General features: G+C 64.2%; 1 protein-coding gene across 3 annotated transcripts in view; it reads left to right on the top strand.

The window, feature by feature from the left end:
* The window catches only part of PPP2R3B (protein phosphatase 2 regulatory subunit B''beta), a 56,801-nt gene that overhangs the window by 11,455 nt on the left and 20,841 nt on the right, over positions 1-24,505 (top strand). Inside the window, exons 1-2 of one of the 3 annotated variants that reach the window (XM_047847400.1) lie at positions 2,708-4,707; positions 18,370-18,555. In XM_047847400.1, coding sequence (XP_047703356.1) covers positions 4,429-4,707; positions 18,370-18,555 — 465 coding nt within the window. In that variant the 5' untranslated portion in view covers positions 2,708-4,428. Of the gene's footprint in view, positions 1-2,707; positions 4,708-18,369; positions 18,556-24,505 lie in introns of those variants that run through there. The other 2 variants (XM_047847401.1, XM_047847399.1) reach the window with 2 other exon arrangements.

Genomic DNA, 24,505 nt, shown 5'->3' on the forward strand with positions numbered 1-24,505 from the left:
CTGCTCTTTGGATCACTTGGTGAGAGTTGGGGCTGTGTGCTGCTGGGTCACCTGGTGAGAGTTGGGGACCGTCTGCTGTTGGGGTCACCCGGTGAGAGTCGGGGCCTGTCTGCTGTTGGGGTCACCCTGTGAGAGTCGGGGACCGTCTGCTCTTTGGGTCACCTGGTGAGAGTAGGGGCCTGTCTGCTTTTGGTTCACTTGGTGAGAGTGGGGGGCTGTGTGCTCTTTGGGTCACTTGGTGAGAGTCGGGGCCTGTCTGCTGTTGGGGTCACCCCGTGAGAGTTGGGGACCATCTGCTCTTTGGGTCACTTGGTGAGAGTCGGGGGCTGTGTGCTGCTGGGTCACCTGGTGAGAGTTGGGGACCGTCTGCTGTTGGGGTCACCCGGTGAGAGTCGGGGACCGTCTGCTGTTGGGGTCACCCTGTGAGAGTCGGGGACCGTCTGCTCTTTGGGTCACTTGGTGAGAGTGGGGGGCCGTGTGCTCTTGGGGTCACTTGGTGAGAGTCAGGGGCTGTGTGCTGTTGGGGTCACCTGGGGAGAGTCGGGGTGCTGCAGTGCTGACTCTGCTGGTCCTGGGGGCCCATGGGCATGAGCACCTGTCATTTCTTGAGGGCTCTGTGACTCCATCAGCAGGGGTTCTCGGGAGGGGTCTTCCTGGTTTGTATCAACTCCTGCAAGGGTGCCTCTCCCTGCCTTTGTGATGCCGTTGTCTCAGAGACTACTGTTTTGCTCAGTGATCTCCATGAGATTAGATGAGGATCCTCTCTACCTGGGGGGGGGGGGGTGTCATACTGTGTGTGAATAGATAGTCGTCCAACTGGGCCTTGAATTTGTTTTCTGGCCTGATTGCTCTGGCTGGGGTGTGCAGGGGGGCTTGTGGGGGAGCAGCAGGGGAGCAGCGGGGTGGATGTCCGCTGCTGGGTCAAGGGTGAAGTTAGTCCGGTGTCTTCCTAGAGGCCGTGTCCGGTGGGAGAGGTTGCCTTATGTTCCTGGTAAGGGGGGATGTTTAAAGTGAGCCGGCTTTGGATAGGGTCCTTTTCGTAAGACGCCATGACTAGTAATGGGGGGTCACTCTTCCTCTCTGCCTGCCTCCCTCCTTCTCCCCGCCTCCCTCTCCCTCCCTGTCTCCCCTTCCTCTCTTTCTGTCTCCTCTCACTCCATCAGGCCCTCTGCCCCCCCCCCCCCACCCCGGGCCTTCCCTCCCTCCCTCTTTCTGTCTCTCCTCCCTCCCTCCCTCCCTCCCTCCCTCCCGGTCTCCCTCAGTCTCTCCTCCCTCCCTCCCTCCCTCCGTCTCTCCCTCCCTCCCTCCCTCTTCCTCCCTCCCTCCCTCCCTCTTCCTTCCTCCCCTCTCTTTGCCCCTCCTTCTCTCACTCCTCCCTCCCTCCCTCTCCCTGTCTTCGGTCTCTTTGCCCCTGCCTCTCTCCCTCCCTTCCCCTCTGTCCCTTCCTTCCGTGTCTCTCTCTGTCATAAATACCTTTGAAACTTTGAAGAACTGTTGAACTTTCCCTGATATTTATTTATAAGTCAACAAGTGAGTAAAAGCTTCCTTTTTTTTTTTTTTTTTTTTTAAATTTATTTGGAATAAAACTTCTGGTTTATGTAGCAACATTTTCCTGGACCTGCTCAGGTCTGTTTCACATTTTATGCGCCGGCTCACGCTAATCTTGCTGGTACACTTGCAGGTGTGTCACCGCAGAATTTTTATTTATTGATTCATTTGTCCAATTTTTTCAGAGAGAGTGCCAGTGGGGGAGGGGCAGAGACAGCGTGGGAATCGTAAGCAGGCTGCACCCTCAGCTCTCGCGGGGTCCGGCCCAGGACCCTGGGACCAAGTCCTGAGCTGAAACCAACAGTCGGACCCTCAACCAGCTGGGCCGCCCCGGCGCCCTGCGTCACTGCTCACGCGTGAAGCAGAAAGCCTGGAGAGCTTCACGTCAGTGGTGGAGGTTCACAGACCTTGGTGGCTCTGCCCGCGGTCCCTGAGCAGTTTCCTGCTTCCTCGGCTTTGTCGCCGGCCGCCGAGCTGCAGTCACGTCACCGTTGCTGCCGTTGGCTCGGCTGTGTGGACACAGCTCCCCAGACCTGGAAACTAAGCGGGTGGCGGCGCCCGGGGGGCTCAGTCGGTGGAGCGTCCGACCTCGGCTCAGGTGGGGATGTGACAGTCGCGTGGTTCGAGGCCCGTGTCGCGCTGTGTGCTGACGGCTCGGAGCCTGGAGCCTGGAGCCGGCTTGGGATTCTGTGTGTGCATGTCTCTGTCCCCCCCCCCCCCACTCCACCCCCCCACCCCCCCACTCGCGTTCTCTCTTTCTCAGAAATCAACGTTAAAAAACTTAAAAAAAAAAAAAACCAGGGGCGCCTGGGTGGCTCAGTCGGTTAAGCGGCCGACTGCGGCTCAGGTCAGGATCTCGCGTGATCTCGCGTGAGTTCGAGCCCCGCGTCGGGCTCTGTGCGGCGGCTCAGAGCCTCCAGACTGTTTCAGATTCTGTGTCTCCCTCTCTCTCTGACCCTCCCCCGTTCACGCTCTGTCTCTCTCTGTCTCAAAAATAAATAAACGTTGAAAAAATAAATAAATAAATAAATAAATAAAACCAAAGAAAGGAAGAAAGGAACACTTTGGCTGTGCTCACCGCCCTCTGCTGGTGCCCTTGGGAGCAGCTCCCTTGGGCCGTTCTGCGTCTGTGGCCAGTGGCCCACGTGTGTGTGCTCCGCGTGGGCTCCAGCCCGCCACCCCGCGTGTGCACGGCCAGGCTGTTCCAGGCAGGGAGAGGGCTCCCGCGTGCCGTGGCGAACGCCCTCCTGTCCGCGGCAGTGAAGTGTGGCCACCGCCCAGCCCAGGGCCGGGACGGACATCCACCTTGTGTCCTCCGGGCGCAAGCCACCTGGGGGTTGGGGGCAGCAGGGCAGGGCCTGCTCGTGCTTGCTACACAAGTCGCAGCTCTTCCCGAAGGTGTGCAGGGACCCAGGGCAGCGGGGTAAGATCAGCAGGTGTGGCCCCACTGCACTCTGATCTGTGACTGGTTCCTGGGTCTGGTCGTCCCAGGGGCGCGGGGCTCGCGGGGCCTGCCTGCAAGGGGCACCTGGGCCTGGGTGTGCACGGAGCCGCGCAAGCCCTGTCCTGCGGCCTCACGCACCTGCCGCAGGTCGTGCAGCGCCCGCTTTCCTCTGCTGGTTGGCACACACGGCCCTGGTCGGCCTGTCCGGGGGACCTCGGAGCGCTTGGCGGGGATCCGTGACGTTCAGGAAGCGGGGCAGGTGGACGCACCAGGGCGGACGCAGAAGAGGAGGACACCAGAGGCGGACGTGCCTCCCCAACCGCAGTTGGAACCGGGAGGGGGGCAGGGGTGCTTCGAGACGCGCTCTGCAAGGCTACGGCCCCCCGCCCCACGGCCTCCATGATGTGACCTGTTGGGAAAGGCGTGTAGGGACCCCGTGTGCATGTAGGGGCACGGTAGGGGTGAGGGTGTCCGGGGGTCCCCGTGCGGGTGTCCGCGGGACCCTGCCGTGGGCCCGTCTTCTGCGCTTGCCGCCCACAGCAGAACCTCACTCTCAGTTGCATCCGGCTCAGGTCACGATCTCACGGTTCGTGAGTTCGAGCCCCGCGTGGGGCTCTGGTTGACAGCTCAGAATCTGGATCCTGCTTCGGATTGTGTGTCTCCTCGGTGTCTGCCCCTCCCCTGCTCGTAAGCTTGCTGGCCCTCCCCCCTCTCCATGTCTGTGTGTGCGTGTGTCTCCCTCTCTCTCTCTCAAAAATAAGTAAACTGCGAAAAATTCTGAAAAAGAAGTTACACTGTGTGTTCTACATAACCTACATCATATTCTACGTGATTTTCCTCGTGCAGGGTGGCGGGAAAGCTATAAAATCCTGCCTCTTTCCCGCGCCCCGTTGGTGAACAGGCGGAGTCACAGGACCCTCTTCCCTTTGTCTTCTGGGCTCTTCAGGGCAGAGACGGGCTGTGGCAGGGCCGACCCGTGTTTTCATTCGGCTGGATTTCAGGGAGGGCGCAGCCGCTCTGGGCTCCCAGGCACCGGCAGGGCCGCGGAGCGAGCTTGGAACAGGCTGTCTGGTGTCGGGGACAGGGAGCGCCCGTGCCAGCCCTCCCCGCCTGTGCTCAGGAGCTGGCGGCTCCCCAGGTCACTTCACGTGTCTGCCCGGAGGCTCTGTGCACCCCCACTCCCAGAACCAGCAGGGCTGTCCCCCAGATCTTGCCTTCCCAACCTGTTCGCTCGCCGCGGGACGGGACGGGGCCGCGCGGGGAGCTGGCTCCCGCCAGGCGCTCCCTGCCGCGCGGCCGGCCACCAGCCACCAGCCACCGGCCCGCGGGGAGGAGCAGCAGGGCGCCCCCTCCCCCTCCCGCGGCCATGTGCCCTCCTCAGCCTGTGGAATGCGGGCGGCCCTGGGCCGGCCCCCAGAGCGCCTGGCCGGCCACGCATGGAGCGCCCTGAGCCCGGCCGCCCAGACCGTCCCGCCGGGCGCAGCCGCTACCCCGAGCCCGCCGGCCCCGACCCGGCCCAGCCCCGAGAGCGAGAGCGAGAGCGCGGCGTGCGGCCCGGCCCCCGGCGGCCCGTGCGAGCCGACATGCGGCTCAGGGAGCTGTCCCTGCGCCAGGACCCCGACCTGAGGCAGGAGCTGGCCTCGCTGGCCCGCGGCTGTGACTTCGTGTTGCCCTCCCGCTTCAAAAAGAGGCTGAAGGCCTTCCGGCAGGTGCAGGTGGGGTGTTCCTGGGCCCTCGCTGGGCCCTGCGGACGGGGCTGGGGGGCCGCTCCGGGGCAGGGGCAGGCGGGCCGAGGGCTGGGGGGCCGCTCCGGGGCAGGGGTAGCAGGCTGCTCCGGGACAAGAGGAGGCGGGCCGAGGCTGGGGGACCGCTCTGGGGCAGGGGCAGGCGTACCGGGGGTGGGGGGCCGCTCCTAGGCAGGGGCAGGTGGGCTGAGGGCTGGGGGGCCGCTCCGGGGCAGGGGCAGGCGGGCCGAGGCCTGGGGGTCTGCTCTGGGGCTGGGGGCCGCTCCGGGACAGGAGCAGGCAGGCCGAGGGCTGGGGGGCCGCTCCGGGGCAGGGGCAGGCGGGCCGAGGGCTGGGGGCTGCTCCGGGGCAGGGGCAGGCGGGCCGAGGGCTGTGGGGCCGCTCTGGGGCAGGGGCAGGCGGGCCGAGGGCTGGGGGGCCGCTCCGGGGCAGGGGCAGGCGGGCCGAGGGCTAGGGGGCCGCTCCGGGGCAGGGGCAGGCGGGCTGAGGGCTGGGGGCTGCTCCGGGGCAGGGGCAGGCGGGCCGAGGGCTGGGGGCTACTCTGGGGCAGGGGCAGGCGGGCCGAGGGCTGGGGGTCGCTCCGGAGCAGGCGGGGCTGCGTCTGCGCCCTCACCGGGCCACGCGGACCAGGGGCCGTGCAACAGGCGGGGTCTCACCTGCCGTCCCTCGCTGGAGCCTCCCGGCGCGGCCAGAGGCCCCGAGTGCCGTGCCGGGGGAGCCTTCTTCCCGCGGAGCCTCCCCTCGGCCTGCCTGCGGTGTTGTGCTGTCAGTGGCGGGTTGGGTGTGCGCAGCGGGACGCGCACCGCATCGGGCTGCGTCTGCTCCAGCGGCGGGGAGTGTCGACCCTCTTTCACTCCGGCTGCTGGCTGGCACCCTTCCCGGTGCACGCAGGAAACGGCCTGATGACAGGGGAGCTTTGCCTGCCTTGTCCCCAGACCCTGCCCCTCTGTGCTCCGGCCCCAGTTCCCTCCCGGGCTCTGGGGAGAGAGTCGCGCCCCGCACCGGCCAGAGCGGGCGCCAGGCGGGCGTGAGGACCTGGTGGCTTGGGAACCGCACGACCGTCACACAGGCTCACATACGCTGCTCGGTGACGCTCACGGGCGCTCGGACGGGAAGGCCTGTCCTGTCTGTGTGTGCGTGAATCCTGTGAGGCCAGCGCGTCCTTTCCACGTCGGGCTTGCCGGGACCCCCATGCTCTAACTTGAGGGTGTTTCTGCAGCCTCTCGCCCTGTAGTGCCGGGGGGGTGGGGGTGGGGGCTTAGGGACCCGCGGGGCTCCGCTCCCCTCTCTCCCCCCACAGGCCTTGCACCTGACTTCCTGACACCCCACGAAACACTCGCGTTTTCCCTGCAGCCGACAAGTTAGCGCCGGGAACGTAGGGTGTGGGGATAAAAATTGACCCCGAATCGCGCAGTGCATTTGGGGAGACAAGGGCCGGCCTTCTTGGCTGTTGTAACTGGAGCGTCCCGTCTCCGCTGGTACACGACTCCTGGGTCATCTCTGATCTCCGTGTTCAGGTTCCCAGATTTCGTCCAGACGCGGTTCACGGTTGCACGCCTGTTCCTTGTGTTTAAGGACAGGGGGTTGGAATCTTTATGACCGCGAAAGTGATTTCCTTTCATGCACCGGGAGACAGACGTTCGGTGGTTAACGTGTCTCACGCGTGTTTCACGAGGGTGTCGGTGGTTTTCGAAGGCGTCACGGCGGTGTGGCGGCGACTGGCTGTGAAGGGCTCAGAGGACACGGTTGTATTAGCGGAGCTGTTGATCTCATGCTCATCAGCGCTGGGGAGACCGGGTCTCCTCTAACCGCCAAGTGTTTCATGGTACAGATGATCTATTTCCACGGTGTTTTGCAGGGATGACCATGTATATCGGGTAAAGTGGGTGTTCCCCAAGGTGTGTGGGGGTGAATCGGGGTGTCTCTCGTGGGGGGAGGCGGGGGGTTCTCCAGGCTTCCTTCAGCCCACGGTGTCTCAGTGTGGATGTGGACGTGGCCCTGGGCGGTTCAGCACGTGTCCCTGGTGGACTGGGGCCCTGGGCCTGGTGGGGGCTGTGATGAGGGGAGGGAGGTGCTGTGAGGGGTGGCGCATGGGAGGAAGGGAGAAAGGGGGAGGGTGGACTGCTAGGGGGCATGGGATGGGGCGATGGCAGAGCCTGTGGGGTAGGGACTAGGGTGGACAGGACAGCCTGGGGGGTGCTGGGAGGCTGGGGGGGGGGGAATGAGACTAGGGGAGACCTGGGGTGTGGGAGGAGGGGAAAGCTGGGGAGAGGAGGTGAGATGAGGGGACAGGTGGGGGAGGGGAGAGGTGGGGGAGGGGAGGGGAGAGGTGGGGGAGGGGAGGGGAGGGGAGAGGCGGGGGAGGGGAGGGGAGACGGGGTGGGGGGGAGGGGAGGAGAGATTAGGGGAGAGGTGGGGTGGGAGATGAGGGGAGAGGTGGGGGAGGGGAGAGGTGGGGGAGGGGAGAGGTGGGGGAGGGGAGGGGAGAGGTGGGGGAGGGGAGGGGAGACGGGGGTGGGGGGGGAGGTGAGGAGAGATGAGGGGAGAGGTGGGGTGGGAGATGAGGGGAGAGGTGGGGGAGGGGAGAGGTGGGGGACGGAAGAGGAGGGGAGAGGTGGGGGAGGGGAGATGAGGGGAGAGGTGGGGAGGGAGGATGAGATTAGGACAGAGATGGGGGAGGGGAGATAGGGGAGAGGTGGGGAAGGTGGAGATTAGGACAGCAGTGGGGAGGGAAGGTTAGGGGAAGCGTGGGGGCGGGGAGGGGAGATTAGGGGGGAGGTGGGGAAGGGGGAGATTAGGGCAGCAGTGGGGAGGGGAAGTGAGATTAGGGGAAAGATGGGGAGAGAAGGGGAAAGATGGGGAGAGAAGGGGAGATTAGGGGAGAGATGTTAGGGGAGCGGCGGGGGAGGGTTGATGAGATTAGGAGAGAGATGGGGGAGGGGAGGGGAGATTAGGGGACAGATAGGGAGGGGAGGGGAGGGGAGATTAGAGGAGGGGAGTTGAGATTAGGGGAGAGGTGTGGAGGGGGAAGGGAGGGGAGATTAGGGGAGAGGTTGGGGTAGGGGTGGTGAGATTAGGGGAGAGATGGGGGAGGGAAGGGGAGATTTGGGGAGAGGTGGGGAACAGGAGGATGAGATTAGGGGAGAGAGGGGAGACAGCGGTTAGATGGGGAGGGGAGGGGAGGTTAGGGGAGAGGTGGGGACGGGAGGGGAGGTTAGGAGCGAGGGGAGAGGAGATTAGGGGAGAGGTGGGAGAGGGAGAATGACATTAGGGGAGAGATGGGGGAGAGGAGGGGAGAGGTGGGGCGGGAGATTAGAGGAGAGGTGGGGAGGGGAGGGGAGATTAGAGGAGGGGAGGAGAGATTAGGGGAGAGGTTGGGATGGGAAGTGAGATTAGGGGAGAGGTGGAGAGAGGAGATTAGGGAAGACGTCGGGGAGGGGAGATTAGGGGTGAGGTGGGGAGGGGATGATGAGATTAGGGGAAATGTGGGGGAGGGTGGTGAGATTAGGGTTGAGGGGAGGGGAGATTATTGGAGAGGTGGGAGGGGAGGTTAGGGGAGAGGTGAGAGAGGGTAGGGGAGATTAGTGGAGGGGAGGGGAGATTACTGGAGGGGAGGGAGATTAGGGGAGAGGTGGAGAGAGGAGATTAGGGAAGACGTCGGGGAGGGGAGATTAGGGGTGAGGTGGGGAGGGGATGATGAGATTACGGGAAATGTGGGGGAGGGTGGTGAGATTAGGGTTGAGGGGAGGGAAGATTATTGGAGAGGTGGGGAGGGGAGGTTAGGGGAGAGGTGAGGGAGGGTAGGGGAGATTAGTGGAGGGGAGGGAGATTAGGGGAGAGGTGGGGGAGGGGAGATTAGGAGAGCGGTGGGGAGGGGAGGTTAGGGGAAAAGTGGGGAGGGTGGTGAGATTAGGGTTGAGGGGAGGGGAGATATTGGGGGAGGTGAGGGGAGATTAGGGGAGCGGTTGGGAGGGGAGGTTAGGGGAGCGGTGGGGAGGGGAGGTTAGGGGAGAGGTGGGGGCACAGAGAAAGCGGAGGGTGTGGTGGAGAGAGGGACTCGGGTGACGGCCGTGCCGCTCGCTCCTTGTGCCCCTGGACGGGGCCCCGAGGGCTGTGTGGACCGTGGCCGCTTGTCCTTGCCCTGAGCTCACTGTGGCCCTCAGCTGATTGGCACACAAGTGCCTGCCCCCTGCCTGCCCGTCCTCCAGGGGTTCCTCGGGCCTTCTGCCCACCCAGACTCCAGATGCTCCCCTGTGCGTCCCTGGGACACTCTACCCACCCACCCCCTCCGCCCAGGGCGGGTTCCCCTGCCCAATCCAGGACCCGAGTTGTCGTCCCCCCTGCGGAGAATCCCCCCGCCAGCCTGGCCCCCAGCTCCTGGGCCCCGGCTGTTCTATGGTGTGGCACCACCCGTCCCGGCCGGCCTCCCTGCGGGGTCCTCGCGCAGGCACACAGGCCCCTCACGGTGCCACGTGCGACCTCCGGGGTCGCCGCCCCAGGGATGCCTCGTGAGGTGAGCTGATCTCTCTTCCACCTGCTGGCGGCTGGCCTCTGTGCTCCTGCCGTCCCAGACACGAGCCGGGCCACAAGCTGAGCAGGGCCACGGTGCCACGCGGGGCTCGCCCCCTTGATGCCTGTTCGCAGGGCCGGGAGTGGACGTGAGCCTCCCCGTGCGCGGCTGTGGGCGCGGCTGGCCCTCCCCTGCCACGCCCTGGCATCCACATGGCAGGGTCACGGCCTCGTCCACGTTTTGCAGGCCCCCCGCGTTCCGGGCCCCGTGGGCGTCACGGCTCCAGGCCCTTTGGGAGTTCAGTGTCCAGCCCGCCCCCATCAGCGCCCCGACGGACAGCAGAACCCCCTGACGTGGGGAGAGCGTCGCACACCCCGCCCCGTGTTGTGGTCACTTCTGCTCCTGTTTTAAACTCTGAGCCCGGGTCCCGTGTGTGCGTCCAGCATGTGGCCTGCAAGTCCTGTTGGTGAACCCCCGGCAGGTGGTGGGCGGGGGCCGGCTCGGGGCCGCGGGGCCCTCGTGGCCCGGCCACGGCGTCCGAGGGGGCGCCGGCTCGCGTGCGCCCTGGGCGAGGGTCCGCCCTGCGGTGCCACGGGGCTGAGCCACCCGTGCCTGGCGTGGCTCAGCCTGCCCTTCTGTCGTGTCCTGTCACATCGGAGGTCCCACCCTCGACCCCTGAGCACCTGAGGCCGGGGGTCGGAGCAGACGCGGTGGCAGAGACACGGCGCCCACTACTTCCGCGGGGGATGCCGTTGTCCTCCAGAGGGGCCGCACGGGCGTGGACACACCGGTCGCTGTATGCGCGCTCGCGGGCAGCCATCCGCTCTGTGGCTCTGGGGCTGCGCGGGGGTCAGTGCCCCGGACGGAAGTAGCTGCGTGGGGAGGCGTCCTCCCTCCCTCCCTCCCTCCCTCTCTTGTCTCTCTCTCGCTCTCTGTCCCTCCCTCCCTCTTCCTCCCTTGCTCTTCCTCCCTCTCTCCCACTTCTCCCTCTCGCTCACTCTGGCTCTCTCTCTCTCTCTCTCTCTCTCTCTCTCTCTCTCGCACGCTCTCTGACCCTACCTCCTTCTTCCTCCCTCTCTCTCCCTCCCTCTCTCCCTCTTCCTCCCTCTCTCCCACTTCCCTCTCTCTCTCTCTCTCTCTCTCCCTCCCTCTCCTCTGTCTTTCTCCTTTTCTTCCGCAGAGAGCATATCCAGCACGACCGCGGGTGTGCCTGCCTCCTTCGGGTCCAGGAGAGGTCTGTCCCATGTGCTGGAGGTCAGGGAAGGCCCCACACGGTCCCCGCGGAACCCGCTGAGGCCTGCCTCACGGCCTGGGAGGTGGCCGGCTCCCAAGGACGCCCCATGTGTGGACAGGAATGTGTGTGCGCCAGCTGTGCTGGGCCGCACTCTATTTATGTCCCGGAGATTAAACTTGTGAATCTCGCGTGTCCGCACGCGGCTGTTTTCTCTCTCCCCATCCATCCATCCGTCCGTCCGTCCGGCTGCTTCTCAGCAGCACCTGGGGGCACAGAGCTCAGCCTGCATCCCTGCCGGGCGGCCGCCCGCGTGATGCTCCGGGTCGAGTCACGGGGGCCTCCGTGACGGCCCCCGTGTGCTGTGGTGTGGTGCCGACGCGGGACGTCCCCGCGGGGCCGTGTGGACGGCAGAATCGCAGCCACCGTGGCCTGCGTTCCCACACTTCAAGTCGCGTGCAGCCTGGGCCCTTACGTCGTACGTGCACCTCTGTTTTATTTTAACGTTTACTTATCTTTGAGAGAGCGCGACAGATCACCAGCAGGGGAGGGGCAGACGGACAGGGAGACACAGAATCCCAAGCAGGCTCCAGGCTCTGAAGGCCCAGCACGGAGCCCGACGCGGGGCTCGAACTCACGGACCGCCAGACCGTGACCCGAGCCGAAGTCGCAGGCCTCACCGACCAAGCCACCCAGGTGCCCCCTCAAAATTCTTTTTAATGTTTATTTAGTTTTTCAGAGAGAGAGACAGACAGACAGACAGCACAAGTGGCACAGGGGCAGACAGACACAGAATCGGAAGCAGGCTCCAGGCTCCGAGTGGTCAGCACAGAGCCCCACGCGGGGCTCGAACTCACGGACCGCGAGGTCGTGACCCGAGCCGAAGTCGGAGGCCTGACCGACTGGGCCACCCGGCCCCCTTACGTGCGTCTCTTCTAAACGCATGCTGTTTTTTAGGTGCGCCTGGGTGGCTCCTTCAGTTGGGCGTCCCTCTCACAGTTTAGGCTCAGGTCATGACCACACAGGTCGTGAGTTTGTGCCCCTGCATTGGGCTCACTGCTGACCGTGCACAGCCTGCTGGGGATTTCCTCCCTCCCTCCCTCCCTCCCTCCCTCTCTCTCTCTCTCTCTCTCTCTCTCCCTCTCTGCCCCTCCCCTGCTTGCATGCTCTCTCAAAATAAATAAGGGGACTATGGTACTCCTGGGTGGCTCAGTCGGTTGAGCGTCTCACTTCGACTCAGGTCCCGATCTCACGGTCCGTGAGTTCAAGCCCCGCGTCGGGCTCTGTGCTGACACCTCGGAGCCTGGAACCTGCTTCGGATTCTGTGTCTCCCTCCCTCTCTGACCCTCCCCTGCTCACACTCTGTCTCTCCCTCTCTCCCTCCCTCTCTGTTTCTCTCTAACATGCACATTAAAGAAATCCTATTAAGTTAGTAAATTCTAGATAAAGAGATACTTTCTCTGATTTATCCTCCGTGGAATATCTTGTGTCTCTTGTTTTTTCTCGCCCTGTCGTTTGTCTCTGGGTTCGCAGTGGACCCTGCCCCCCGCTTGTGCTGCAACTGTGACCTGCCTCAGTTTCGCAGGCGCAGAAGTGGCTGAAGGCCTCCCTCTGTGTTTCTCTGTGTTTTTGACCGCGGACGGCTCGTTCTCCTCGGCGCTTTGGGGAGGTGTGGAGTCCTGACGTGATGATGCGTTTCCCCCGAAGGATGCTGCTGCTTTCAGGCCCTGCCGGTCTGGCACGACTTTACGCTTTGCGCTTCGGGGCTGGGGGCTGGGGGCTGGGGGCGGCAGGCCGAGCGCAAGGTCCCAGGGGAGGGTCCCCCGGGGCCAGTGCCCTGGGGCCCTTGATGTCTCGCAGGGTAGAAACGCAGCGTGAGCCCCAGGACGTGAAGACGGTTTGCTGAGTAGCGTGGACGGGGCGTCTGGGAAAGTCAGAGACGAGAAGAGGCGTGTGCTCGTGGCTTGGGACGGGGGTCCGTATTGGAACAGGGTCTCGGGGGGGGGGGGTGCGGCACCAGGAAGCGGACGAGGGTCCCATCTGGGGCGAGTGTGCAGTGAATGCCGGTGACCCTCCGTAAGTCACAGCCGGGGCTGCCGCCGTCCGCGTGGGCCCAGCTTTGCTCAGACCTGACGTCCCGGCCGGGGTCTGGGGCCGGGGTGTTGGGTGTGCGTCAGGCGTCGGGGCCGAGGCCATCACGGCCGCCGGAGCGATGCCCTTCCCTGCTTCCCCCTGGGACAGGGCGCAGCTCGTCTGCCCGTTCGCCGGCCAGGTGCTGGACGTGCGTGGATGGGGCCGGGCGGGAGGACGGAACGCAGACAGCAGCACGTGGGAGGCCCCCTGGCCTCCCTGCTTGCAGACGACGTTAGTCAGTCAGTCAGCGCAGACGACGTCAGGAACCTCACTCCCTCTTTTCCCCCCTCCATCCCTCCCTCCTCCCCCTCCCTCCCCCTCTCCTTATCCCCTCCCTCCTTCCCCTCCCTCCTCCCCCTCCCTCCTTCCCCCTCCCTTCTCCTCTCCTTATCCCCTCCCTCCTCCTCTCCTTATTCCCTCCCTCCTCCCCCTCCCTCCCCCTGTCCTTATCCCCTCCCTCCTTCCCTCCCCCGCCCCCTCCCTCCTCCCCCTCCCTCCTTCCCCCTTTCTCTCTCCTTCCCTCTCCTTCCTCCATCCTCCCTCCCTCCTTCCCCCTCCCTCCTCCCTCCTTCCCTCACCCGCCCTCCCTCTTTCTTTCCCTCTCCCGCCCTCCCTCCCTCCTTCAATTCCCTCCCCCGCCCTGCCTCCCTCCCCCCTCCTTCCCCCTCCCTCCCTGCACCACACTCTCCCATGTTGTCCCCCCCCCACCACCACCACACCCTGCTTACATGCACTGTGTCTGCAGCTCTGTGTAGAGGTTCAGGCCCCTGGAGCACTGAGCTGGCCTGTCCTGCCATGCCAGCCCCCATGGTCCCCGCCCCCCCCCCCCCCCCCCCCAGTGACTGAACAGAGGACAAGTCTTGGGAACACATGCATGTCTGGGACTTGAGGCTTCTGAGTGCCGAGGACTGGACAGAACGGCCTGATGACAGGGACGGTCCTGATGTGTGACTGAGGGCACTGGACTGTCGCTGACGTGTGACTGAAGGCATGGGGACCGTCCTGACATGTGACTGAGGGGACACAGGGCTGTCCCTCACGTGTGACTGTCCCTGATGGGGTGGAGGGGCTCGTCCTGACGTGTGACCAAAGAGGACACAGACCGTCCCTGATGTGTGACAGTGAAGGACACGGACTGTCCTGGCACGGGACCAGGGAGGACACAGAGCCATCCCTGACGAGTCACTGAGGAGGACACAGGACCGTCTGTGAGCTGTGACTGAGGAGGACAGAAACCATCCCAGAGGGGTTACTGGGGACAGCAGAGGACGGGGGCCGGACCGAGGGCACGTCCAGGGAGTACGGAGCGTATTGAGCCACGACCAGGGAGGACAGGGACCGTGAGGAGGGGTGACCCGGACGACGGAGACCGTATTGGACCCTGACTCAGGAGGGCGGGGACCGTGTTGAGCGGTGACCGGGGAGGAGGGGGACACCAGGGAGGTGGTCGTTGAGCCTGGAGGAGGTCCTGCCGGCGGAGGGAACGACCCCTGGGACGCGGCCCGGGACGTGCCCTGTGCTGTGCCTGCTGGTGCATCGCGTGGTTCACGCCCCGGCTCGTGTGGCCATGGGCGGCGGTGCGTGTGCAGTGCTCGGAGCGTGTGCGTGTCCGCCGCTGGCTGACGGGCTTGCGGCTTCTGGCGGGTCCCACCGTGGGGCCTGTGCTTGTAGCTCCCTGCGTGGTGGGCCTGCCTGTCCTCCCAGCCGGGCTCTCCCGCCTCCTCCCTGCCCTGAGCCTCCTGTCCTCGCAGCCGGCCTCCCCCCCTCCTCCCTGTGCCCCAAGCCTCCTGTCCTCACAGCCGGCCTCCCTCCTCCTCCTCCCTGTCCCGAGCCTCCTGTCCTCCAAGCCAACCTCCCCCCCTCCTCCCTGTGCCCTGAGCCTCCTGTCCTCACAGCCAGCCTCCCCCGCCTCCTCCCTGCCCTGAGCCTCCTGTCCTCAGCCTCCTATCCTCCCAGCCAGCCTCCCTCCTCCTCCTCCCTGTGCCCTGAGCCTCCTGTCCTCGCAGCCGGCCTCCCCCCTGCTCCTTCCTCCTCCTCCAGTTGGTGCCCTGCTTCTGCAGTGCCTTCCCTCCTCACTCCCTTCCTCCCTCATTGCCTCCCCCCTGCCTGCCCTCCCCCTCACTACCTCCTGCTGCCTGCCCTCCCCTCTCACTGCCTCCCCCTGCCTGCCCTCCCCTTCACTACCTTCCGCTGACTCCCTCCTCCCTCACTGCCTGCCCCTGCCTGCCCTCCCCTCACTGCCCTCCCCCTTCACTGCCTCCCCCTGCCTGCCCTCCCCCTCACTACCTCCTGCTGCCTGCCCTCCCCTCTCACTGCCTCCCCCTGCCTGCCCTCCCCTTCACTACCTTCCACCGACTGCCCTCCTCCCTCACTGCCCCCTCACTGCCTGCCCCTGCCTGCCCTCCTCCCTCACTGCCCCCCCACTGCACTTCCTCTCACTGCCTCCCGCTGCCTGCCCTCCCTCACTGCCCCCCCACTGCCCTCCCTCTCACTGCCTCCCCCTGCCTGCCCTCCCCTCACTGCCCTCCTCCCACACTGCCCTCCCTCTCACTGTCTCCCCCTGCCTGCCCTCCCCTCACTGCCCTCCCCCCTCACTGCCGTCCCCCCTCACTGCCTCCCCTTGCCTGCCCTGCCCCCCACTGCCCTCCCTCTCACTGCCTCCCCTGTCTGCCCTCCCCCTCACTACCTCCCCCTGCCTGCTCTCCCCCTCACTGCCTCCCCCAGCCTACCGTCCCCCTCACTACCTTCCGCTGCCTGCCCTCCCCCCCACTGCTGTCCCTCTCACTACCTCCCCCTGCCTGCCCTCCCCCCCACTGCTGTCCCTCTCACTACCTCCCCCTGCCTGCCCTCCCCTTCACTGCCGCCCCTCACTACCTCCCCCTGCCTGCCCTCCCCCACTGCCCTCCCCCCTCACTGCCTCTCCCTGCCTGCCTTCCCCCTCACTCTCCTCCCCCGTCACTGCCTCCCCCTGCCTGCCCTCCCCCCCACTGTCCCTCTCACTACCTCCCCCTGCCTGCCCTCCCCCCCACTGCTGTCCCTCTCACTACCTCCCCCTGTCTGCCCTCCCCCTCACTACCTCCCCCTGCCTGCTCTCCCCCTCACTGCCTCCCCCAGCCTACCGTCCCCCTCACTACCTTCCGCTGCCTGCCCTCCTCCCTCACTGCCCTCCTCCCACACTGCCCTCCCTCTCACTGTCTCCCCCTGCCTGCCCTCCCCCTCACTGCCCTCCTCCCTCACTGCCGTCCCCCCTCACTGCCTCCCCTTGCCTGCCCTGCCCCCCACTGCCCTCCCCCTCACTGCCTCCCCGTCTGCCCTCCCCCTCACTACCTCCCCCTGCCTGCCCTCCCCCCCACTGCTGTCCCTCTCACTACCTCCCCCTGCCTGCCCTCCCCCCTCACTGCCCTCCCCGCCGGGACACTGGTCTGCTCCTGCAGCAGCATCAGGTGGCCGCCTGATGTCCCAGCTCCGCAGAATGCGGAGTCTGGGCGAGACGTGCGCCCGCAGGTTGGACTGTGCTGCCTGGTCTCTGCCAGCCGGGGCGGCTGGAGGCGGGGTCGTCGGGGGTCCCGTGCGTCTGTCCGTCCGCAGCCTCTGGCGGGCGTGTGTGGTGGCAGAAGGTGCCACGCGCACTCCTCGTGACAGATGCCATCGAGCGCTGCCGGGGGCCAGCGGCCCGCGGGGACAGGCAGCCGGCTTCATGAGTGTGGCCGCGAGGGCGCCGTGACGCTCCCCTGCCTCGGCGTGCCCCACCCGGCTGGCGTGTGGCCCTAGGCCGACCCTGAGCACACGTGTCCTCGGCCGTCAACCCGAGCGATCGTGTCTGCTCGTGGGACTTGAAAACACAGCCCCGTCTTGCGTGCGAAGTGGCCACCGCAGCCGCCCCACCGGCCACCAGGCCCGTCACCCGGGATGCGCGGACGTCACCACGCTGAGACGCTACGTCAGACGTGGCGCCACCTCAGGTCTGCCCAGGGCGGCGGCTTTGGCTCTGCGATGACTCCTGTGCCCGTGACTTTCTGGCGACCAGGACCGTGGGGTTGAGGTTCTGTGTGAGAGGGACCCGCGTGTTGGGGTGGAGGGCGCATCCTTGTAAGAATGTGTGTGTGTGTGTCTGTGTGTGTGTGTGTGTGTGTCTGAGAGACCCGGGCGTCGGGGTGGAGGGCGCGTCCTTGTACAGGTAGTGTGTGTGGGACCCGCGTGTCGGGGTGGAGGGCGCATCCTTGTACAGGAAGTGTGTGTGTGCGCGCGCGCGTGTGTGTGCGAGGGACCCGCGTGTCGGGGTGGAGGGCGCGTCCTTGTACAGGAAGTGTGTGTGTGCGCGCGCGCGTGTGTGTGCGAGGGACCCGCGTGTCGGGGTGGAGGGCGCATCCTTGTACAGGAAGTGTGTGTGTGCGCGCGCGCGTGTGTGTGCGAGGGACCCGCGTGTCGGGGTGGAGGGCGCGTCCTTGTACAGGAAGTGTGTGTGTGCGCGCGCGCGTGTGTGTGCGTGGGACCCGCGTGTTGGGGTGGAGGGCACGTCCCTGTGCAGGAAGCATGTGTGTGGGAAAAGCAGTTACACGCATAAGCCGCACACAAAGTTCACCCTTTCCTGGATGCAGCTGTCTGGTCATCTGTGTCCACCTGGCTCATCTCTGGGGACGCGGGGATCGCGGGGCTGGCTCTGAACCCCTGGGGACTGCGGGGGGACCACAGAGTTGGTGGTGCCCCCACCATGGGCCTGCAGGCAGGGTCTTGCCAAGCATCCATGCCGGTCAGCCCGGGCCTCACCGGTTCCTGTCCTGGGGTCCTGAGGGGCCACCTGCAACGCAGGGCTGAAGGCGGCTACGTGGGGAGGACCTGTGGAGGACTGGCGCTCACTGTCGCGTCGTGTGACCCATAGGGATTGTGTGCGGTCCTGTGTGCACGTCGGGTCCAAGGTGTGACCCATAGGGAGTGCATGCGGTCCTGTGTGCACGTCAGGTCCAGGTCTGTGTGACCCACAGGGAGTGTGTGTGGTCCTGTATGCATGTTGGGTCTCAGGCTGTGTGACCCCCCCCGGGAGCATGTGCCATCCTGTGTGCATGTCAGGTCTGGGGCTGTGTGACCCCTGGGAGCGTGTGCCGTCCTGTGTGCACGTCGGGTCCGGGACTGTGTGACCCACAGGGAGCATGTGTGGTCCTGTGTGCACGTCGGGTCTGGGGCTGTGTGACCCACAGGGAGCGCGTGCGGTCCTGTGTGCACGTCGGGTCTGGGGCTGTGTGACCCCCTGGGAGCGTGTGCCGTCCTGTGTGCACATCGGGTCCGGGACTGTGTGACCCATAGGGAGCGTGTGTGGTCCTGTGTGCACGTCGGGTCTGGGGCTGTGTGACCCACAGGGAGCGCGTGCGGTCCTGTGTGCATGTCGGGTCCGGGACTGTGTGACCCACAGGGAGCGTGTGCGGTCCTGTGTGCACGTCGGGCCTGGGGCTGTGTGGCCCACAGGGAGCGCGTGCGGTCCTGTGTGCAAATTGAGTCCAGGTGTGTGTGACCCCCCAGGAGTGTGTGCCGTCCTGTGCGCATGTCGGGTCCGGGACTGTGTGACCCGCAGGGAGTGTGTGTGGTCCTGTGTGCACATTGAATCCAGGTCTGTGTGACCCCCAGGAGCGTGTGCGGTCGTCTGTGCACGTCGGGTCTGTGGTGCTCGGTGCACTTCGTTAGAGCCACTGGCTCCGCTCGTCACGTTAGCTGAGGCCACGCACGTTTCCCGGTCCTCACGGGCTTGCCGTCTGCTTTGTCTCAGGTTCAGACGAAGAAGGAGGAGCCCCTGCCGCCCGCCAGCAGCGAAAGCATCCCCGCCTTCTACTTCCCTCGCGGCCGTCCCCGGGACACCGTGAACGTAGACGCGGTCATCGCCAAGATCGAGCGGACTTTCGCCCAGTTCCCGCACGAGAGGGCCACCGTGGAGGACATGGGCCGCGTGGCCAAGGTGGGTGCCCCTGCGTGAGAGCGGCACACGTTCCTCAGCCCCTCCGCGGGCTCGCGGCTCGGGGTCCTGCTTACGCACGTCGTCGGAACGGTAGTCCCGGACGCGGGAGAACCCAGGTGTGTGTGGATGCCCTCCCGGGGTCAGCGGGTGCGAACGTGTGCACGTCTTAGGGACCCGGCGCCCAGAGGCCCTGCGCACGCCTTCCCCGGCCCCTCCGACCCCGTGTCTCTCCCTGTCCAGGGTGCCGTTCCTGTGAGCGGGTGGCACCGGCCCACGGTCCACGCCTGCACCCCGTGGAGTGAGGTGGTGGCTCGGCCGAGCTGCTGCCGCCTTGTGTGCGCTTCCGCGGCCCCGTGTGTCCGCACACGGTGCGTTCCAGGAGCATTGATGCGTGCAGACGTGACCCCGCCGGGTCCAGGGTCGCCGCACACCCTACACCTCTCTCCCGGACTTGCGTGGCTGGGGTCACGTGGGAACGCCGCCCGATGCTTGTGGAGCCACGAAACCTCTCCCGGACCGCCTGCACGGTTTCGTGGCACCCAGCGGTGTGTGCGGTTCCCGTGCCGCTGCTCCCGTGCCAGCGTGAGCCGTCTCTCTGATGGCAGACGTGCGTGCGCTGGGGCCTCGTTGTGGGTCTGGCTTGCACTTTTCCCCGAGGACTGACGACCGCGACCCTGTTTCACGCGTGTGTTGCCCGTATGCACACCTCTGGACCCACGCGTGTCTACGGCCTTTGCCCCGTGTCTCAAGTGGTTGTTGTTTCAGCGTGAATATTAAGAGCCTCTGTGTCCAGACACGCGTCCCTCATCACTTACGTGGTGTAAACGTGTTTCCTCCTGCTCCCTTGCTGCATATTCCCCTCCTAGGTCATGTCCTGTGCCACACAGAAAGCCTTTCGTGTTGATGAATTTCATTTTATGTACTTTTTCCTTCATTGGTCGTGCTTTTTGGGTCCTAGCCAAGAATTTACTGCCAAATCTCAGTCGTGAAGGGTTTTTGTTTATATTCGTATGAGTGTTACAGTTTTACTTATGCATGTATCTTGAGTTTTGTATACAATGATGTCGGGGCACAACTTCATCTTTTTTTGTTTTTTTAAATTTTATTTCTAAGTAACAGCTACCCCCGGTGTGGGGCTCGAATGCACGACCCCGAGATCAAGAGTTGCACAGTGCACCGACTGAGCCAGCCGGGCACCCACAAACGTCATCTCTGTGTGTGTCCAAATCCAGGGATCCCTTTGCCACTGCTGGAGGACACCCTTCCTTCCCCGTTGACTGGTCTCGTCTCCCTCATTGGAAATCAGTGCACCGTCACATGCGGGTTGATTAGCGGGCGCTGATCCTGTCCCGTGGCCCTGTGTTTCTGTTTTCGTGCCAGAACCACACTGTCTAGATTAGTTGCTTTGTAGTAGGTTTCTGAACAGGGCCGCATAGCACATCCAAGTCTTCGCGTTCAAGACGTTTCAGGCGGCGCGAGGCTCTGTGTGAATTTCAGGACCGGCCTCTCGGTTTCTACAAAGATGCCAGCAGGCATCTGACGAGGGTCACTGGGAATCTGTACGTCGTCTCGGGAAGTGTTGGCGCTCCGGTCTACGAACAGAGGTTGTCTCTCTGTTCATTTACATCTCTACGTTTTTTTTAGAAACGTTTGGTGGTTTTCAAGTGTCCCTTGCACATCTGTTATTACATTTCTTCTGGAGCACGTTACTGTTGTTGATACTTGTATGACTGGAATTGTTTTCTAAATGTTCACCTTGTTCACTGCAAGTGTGTAGAAATGGAGTTGATTACTGTGCATCGATCTTGTGTCCCGCACCCTTACAGACTCACGGATTAGTTCCAGTGCTGCTCTGGCATAGTCACCAGGGTTTCACATGCGCACGATCGCGTCCTTCACACGTGCAAGTAGCTTGACTCCTTCCTTCCGCGTGTGGATGTGGCCCGCTTCTTCACCGTGTCCGACTGCTGTGCGAGCGCGTCCCGTGTGGCACCAGAGACCAGCGGAATCGTGGGCAGTCCTCCTGGTTTAGAGGGGCAAATATCCGCTCTTCCAGCAGCATCAGGCCCGACTTTGGTCGTGGGGTTCTCACAGGTACCGCTGTCAGGCTGAGGATGTCTCTTGCCACCCCTGGCGTGTGGTGTTTATTTGGAAAGGACGTTGAATTCCTCACATGCATTTTCTGAATCTGCTGAGACGGTTTTTGTGCTGAGACCGTGTATTCCGTGAGCTGATTTTCCGTGGTTAAACCCACCTTGCATTCCTGGGGTGCTTCCCACTCGGTCTGGGTGCATAGTCCTCTTTATATGTTGCTGGATTCTGTTTGCTCGTATTTTCTTGTTGATTTTGGTTTATTTATATTCGTAGGTGGTCCTGTTTGTACTTTTCTCGTGATTCCTTTGTGTGGTTTCGACGTTCGGGTTACACTTGTGTTAGAGGATCAGTTGGGGATTGGCTTTTTATATTTTTTAAACTAAATTTTTTTTTTAAGTTTACTTTGAGAGAGACAGAACGTGAGTCGGGGAGGGGTAGAGAGAGAGAGAATCCCGAGCAGGCTCCACACTGTCAGCACGGGACCCGACATGGGACTTGAACTCTCGAAAGTGCGAGGTCATGACCTGAGGCGATTGGCTCCTTCAAACATTGGTAAAAGCACGTGCTTCTGAGGTCCAGACCAAAGAGCCAGACGTATTCAGGGAGGTACAGATTCTGTCCATGCGTCTTCACCTCTGTGGTCTTCCTGCACCCAGAACGAACAGTGTTCACGGCGTTGGTTTACCTGCTGCTTGTTTCGTGTTCCGATGTTCGGCACATCTCTACGCCTAGATGCGCGTGCCGTGAAAGACGTACGTACGTGAGAAAGTTCACACGTGTCTAATTTCATACCTTTCTCAGGTACACAGCACGGTGTTGTGCACGAGGGTGTTTCTTCGCCGAACATTGTGTTGGCGCTCGCGGCTCGTCCGTCCAGGCGGTTCTCGCTCTGCCTGTAGCGTGGGACCACGGACATCCCCGACCGTGTGAGCCGAAGCCAGGCAGTGCCGTCCGGCGGAAGTGACACTGGGACCGTTAAGACCTGTCCGTCAAGGCGTGGAAACCTCGCTTGCGGGGCGCCGTAAGCGTGTTGGGAAACGGAGACGATCGCGAGACCACTACTCCGTGTCCCGGGACTGAACACGTTAGAAATGCTGTGAACGCCGAAATGTTTAATTAGCTGGCAAAACCCTAACGAGCGCCCTCGAGCACGGCGCATCCCCGTGTCACATGGCGTGTGGTGCAGAGTGAGCGCCTCGTCTCTGCCTCGGCCCGTTGTCCCGCCTGACTCCACTCTGCTTCCAACATCGAAGCTTTGCGCTTCCCGCGTCGTGAAACCTCTGAGACTTCCCTTCGCGCGGAGTCGGTCTCTGGGACGCGTCCGAGTTTTCTGGCGCAGGCTCGCCTGTGTCGATCGCTGGCCCTCGCCGAGCTCCCCGGCTGCACGCCAGGGCTCCTCGCCCCGCGGCAGTGGCCGGGCGCCTGCGGTCAGCGTCTCTGCCGGGGTCCGTCCCGTCCCGCCCGAGCCCCGCACGCCCCGTCCCGTTCCTCCCGGAACTCGGCGAACAAGCCGCCCGATCCGTGGCTGCGGCAGGAGCCTGTGTGAACGTGTGTGTGAGTCGCTGGGCTTGACACGGGCTGAGCTCTCTCGGCCCGCTGGCTGGTGAAGAAGTCGGTGTCGGTGGTAAGAAGCAGACCTTCACGTCGTCCCCGGAGCCCCCGCGGGAAGCAGGGGGGCCTGGCGCGATGCCCTGGACTTGGTGCCCCGCCAGGACTGCGCCCCTTCTTCCTACACACGCATAGCACTCAGCCGCGGGCACAAGCCGCCGTCTGCGTTCACCGGCCCCCTCGTCGCAGGGACACACACAGGGGCCGCTGGCCATTGCGGTGACCCTGCGATGGGCACCACGTGTGCGCGTCATTTCACGTCGTCCGTGTGCTTGGGACAAGCAGGGGTGAGCAGGCCAGGCTGCAGACGCGTGTTGTCACCAGGCTCGGGTGGCGGATGTCTGACGCCTGACGTCGGATGCGCAGGAAGTGGCGTTGCGGGGCCCGGCTGCTGTGCGTGTCTCCTGACTCGCGGACGTTTTGTCTGGGGCGCTTCAGCGACGGCGGTTCAGCGAGACGTGCGCGTGGTCCCCCCTTGTGTGGCGGGTCTGGCCCCGTTTGGGGTTCGCGGGTCTCCACCTTGACAAGTGTCCTCCTCCCATCGTCACGCCCCTCGCTGCCTCCTCTGGACCATGTGGGAACCCGGGGTCGTGTGTCCCCTCGCATGGCCCAGAGCCCGTCCTCGAGGGCACAGGCTTTACGCGAGAGCGTCATTGTCTCCTAGTGTCTCGTAGGCGGCATCAGTCTGTGCGTGGTCTTGATTTCTGGACTCGGTTCTCCTCATGCGTGCTGTGTCTGCGGCACTCCCTCGTGTAGCGCGTGCATCTGTTGCTTCCAAGCTTTTCTCATCTCGTTTCGTTTTTTAGAGTCTTTATCGAGTCGGCACGTGTGAGCCTTTGCCCTGGGCTGTTCGTTTCTGCTTCCTTTCCTGACTGGGAGACGAACTTACGGTTTCCCGTGAATGTCCGCCAGCCTCCTGGATGACTGCTTTGTGTTTTCGTGTCCTCTTTGCTCCCTTCTTCCAGAATAAACCTGGGTTTGTGTGCGTGCACGCATGCGTGTGCAAGACGTGGGCACACGTCTGCACGTGTCAGGGAGCAGACGCTCAGACCTGAGCTGCGGGTGACCGATTTGACCAGAAACAGCGTCACCGCTGTGCATAGTGGCGGTTCACGGCGCGTCTCCGGCCACGGTGCTCGAGCGCCAGCTCTCCCGTGACCCCCGCCAGCGCTTGCCTTCCGCACTTCCTGTTTTCAGCCGTTGTGGTGCGTGTGCGCGTGAACTTGCCGGAGCTCTATTTTCATTTCCTCACGATTACGTTGAAAACCTTCTCTTGCGTCTATTGTGTCAGCGCACCGTCGTTTCCCTGCTTGGCGGTTTCCTGGAGGTGTAACTGAGCGCCCGACGCGGCTCACGCGCCCTGCACGCGGTCTGAGGAGCTTTGACACGCGTGTATCCACCCGGGCGCACCTGAAAAACAGCATGACCTTGTTTCCGGCCCCAGTCCCACGCGAGCGGCCCCACCCCGTGACATAATGACGCCCGAGGGCCCACCCGCTCACAGCCCTGCCCTGGGGCTCACGCGTCCGCGTAGGAATTCTGGGGACACGCACGTTCCCAGCTCAGCACCGTTGTGATGGGTGTGTAGGCAGGGCTCACGGTTGGCCGCTTAACGGTTTCCTCTTGACTGACGGCAGCCTCATCTTACCTCGCGTTCCTTTCTAACTGTGCGTCCCTGACGACGTCCCTGCTCGTGTTATTCGTGCATCTTAACTGGGCCGTCCTCTTCCCATGGAGTCGTGCAGTGTCGTGGACTATGTGGACGCGGGCGCTCGGGACCGGGCCGTCCTCTTCCCGTGGAGTCGTGCGGTGTCATGGACGGCGTGGACGTGGGCGCTCGGGACCGGGCTGTCCTCTTCCCGTGGAGTCGTGCGGTGTCATGGACGGCGTGGACGCGGGCACTCGGGACCGGGCTGTCCTCTTCCCGTGGAGTCGTGCGGTGTCATGGACAGCATGGACGCGGGCACTTGGGACCGGGCTGTCCTCTTCCCACAGAGGCGCGCGGTGTCATGGACGGCGTGGACGCGGGCACTCGGGACTGGGCCGTCCTCTTCCCGTGGAGTCACGTGGTGTCATGGACGGCGTGGACATGGGCGCTCGGGACCGGGCCGTCCTCTTCCCACGGAGTCGTGCGGTGTCATGGACGGCGTGGACGCGGGCGCTCGGGACCGGGCCGTCCTCTTCCCACGGAGTCGTGCGGTGTCATGGACGGCGTGGACGCGGGCGCTCGGGACCGGGCCGTCCTCTT

Source organism: Prionailurus viverrinus, unplaced genomic scaffold (genome assembly GCF_022837055.1).
Source record: "Prionailurus viverrinus isolate Anna unplaced genomic scaffold, UM_Priviv_1.0 scaffold_48, whole genome shotgun sequence".
Lineage (NCBI taxonomy): Eukaryota > Metazoa > Chordata > Mammalia > Carnivora > Felidae > Prionailurus > Prionailurus viverrinus.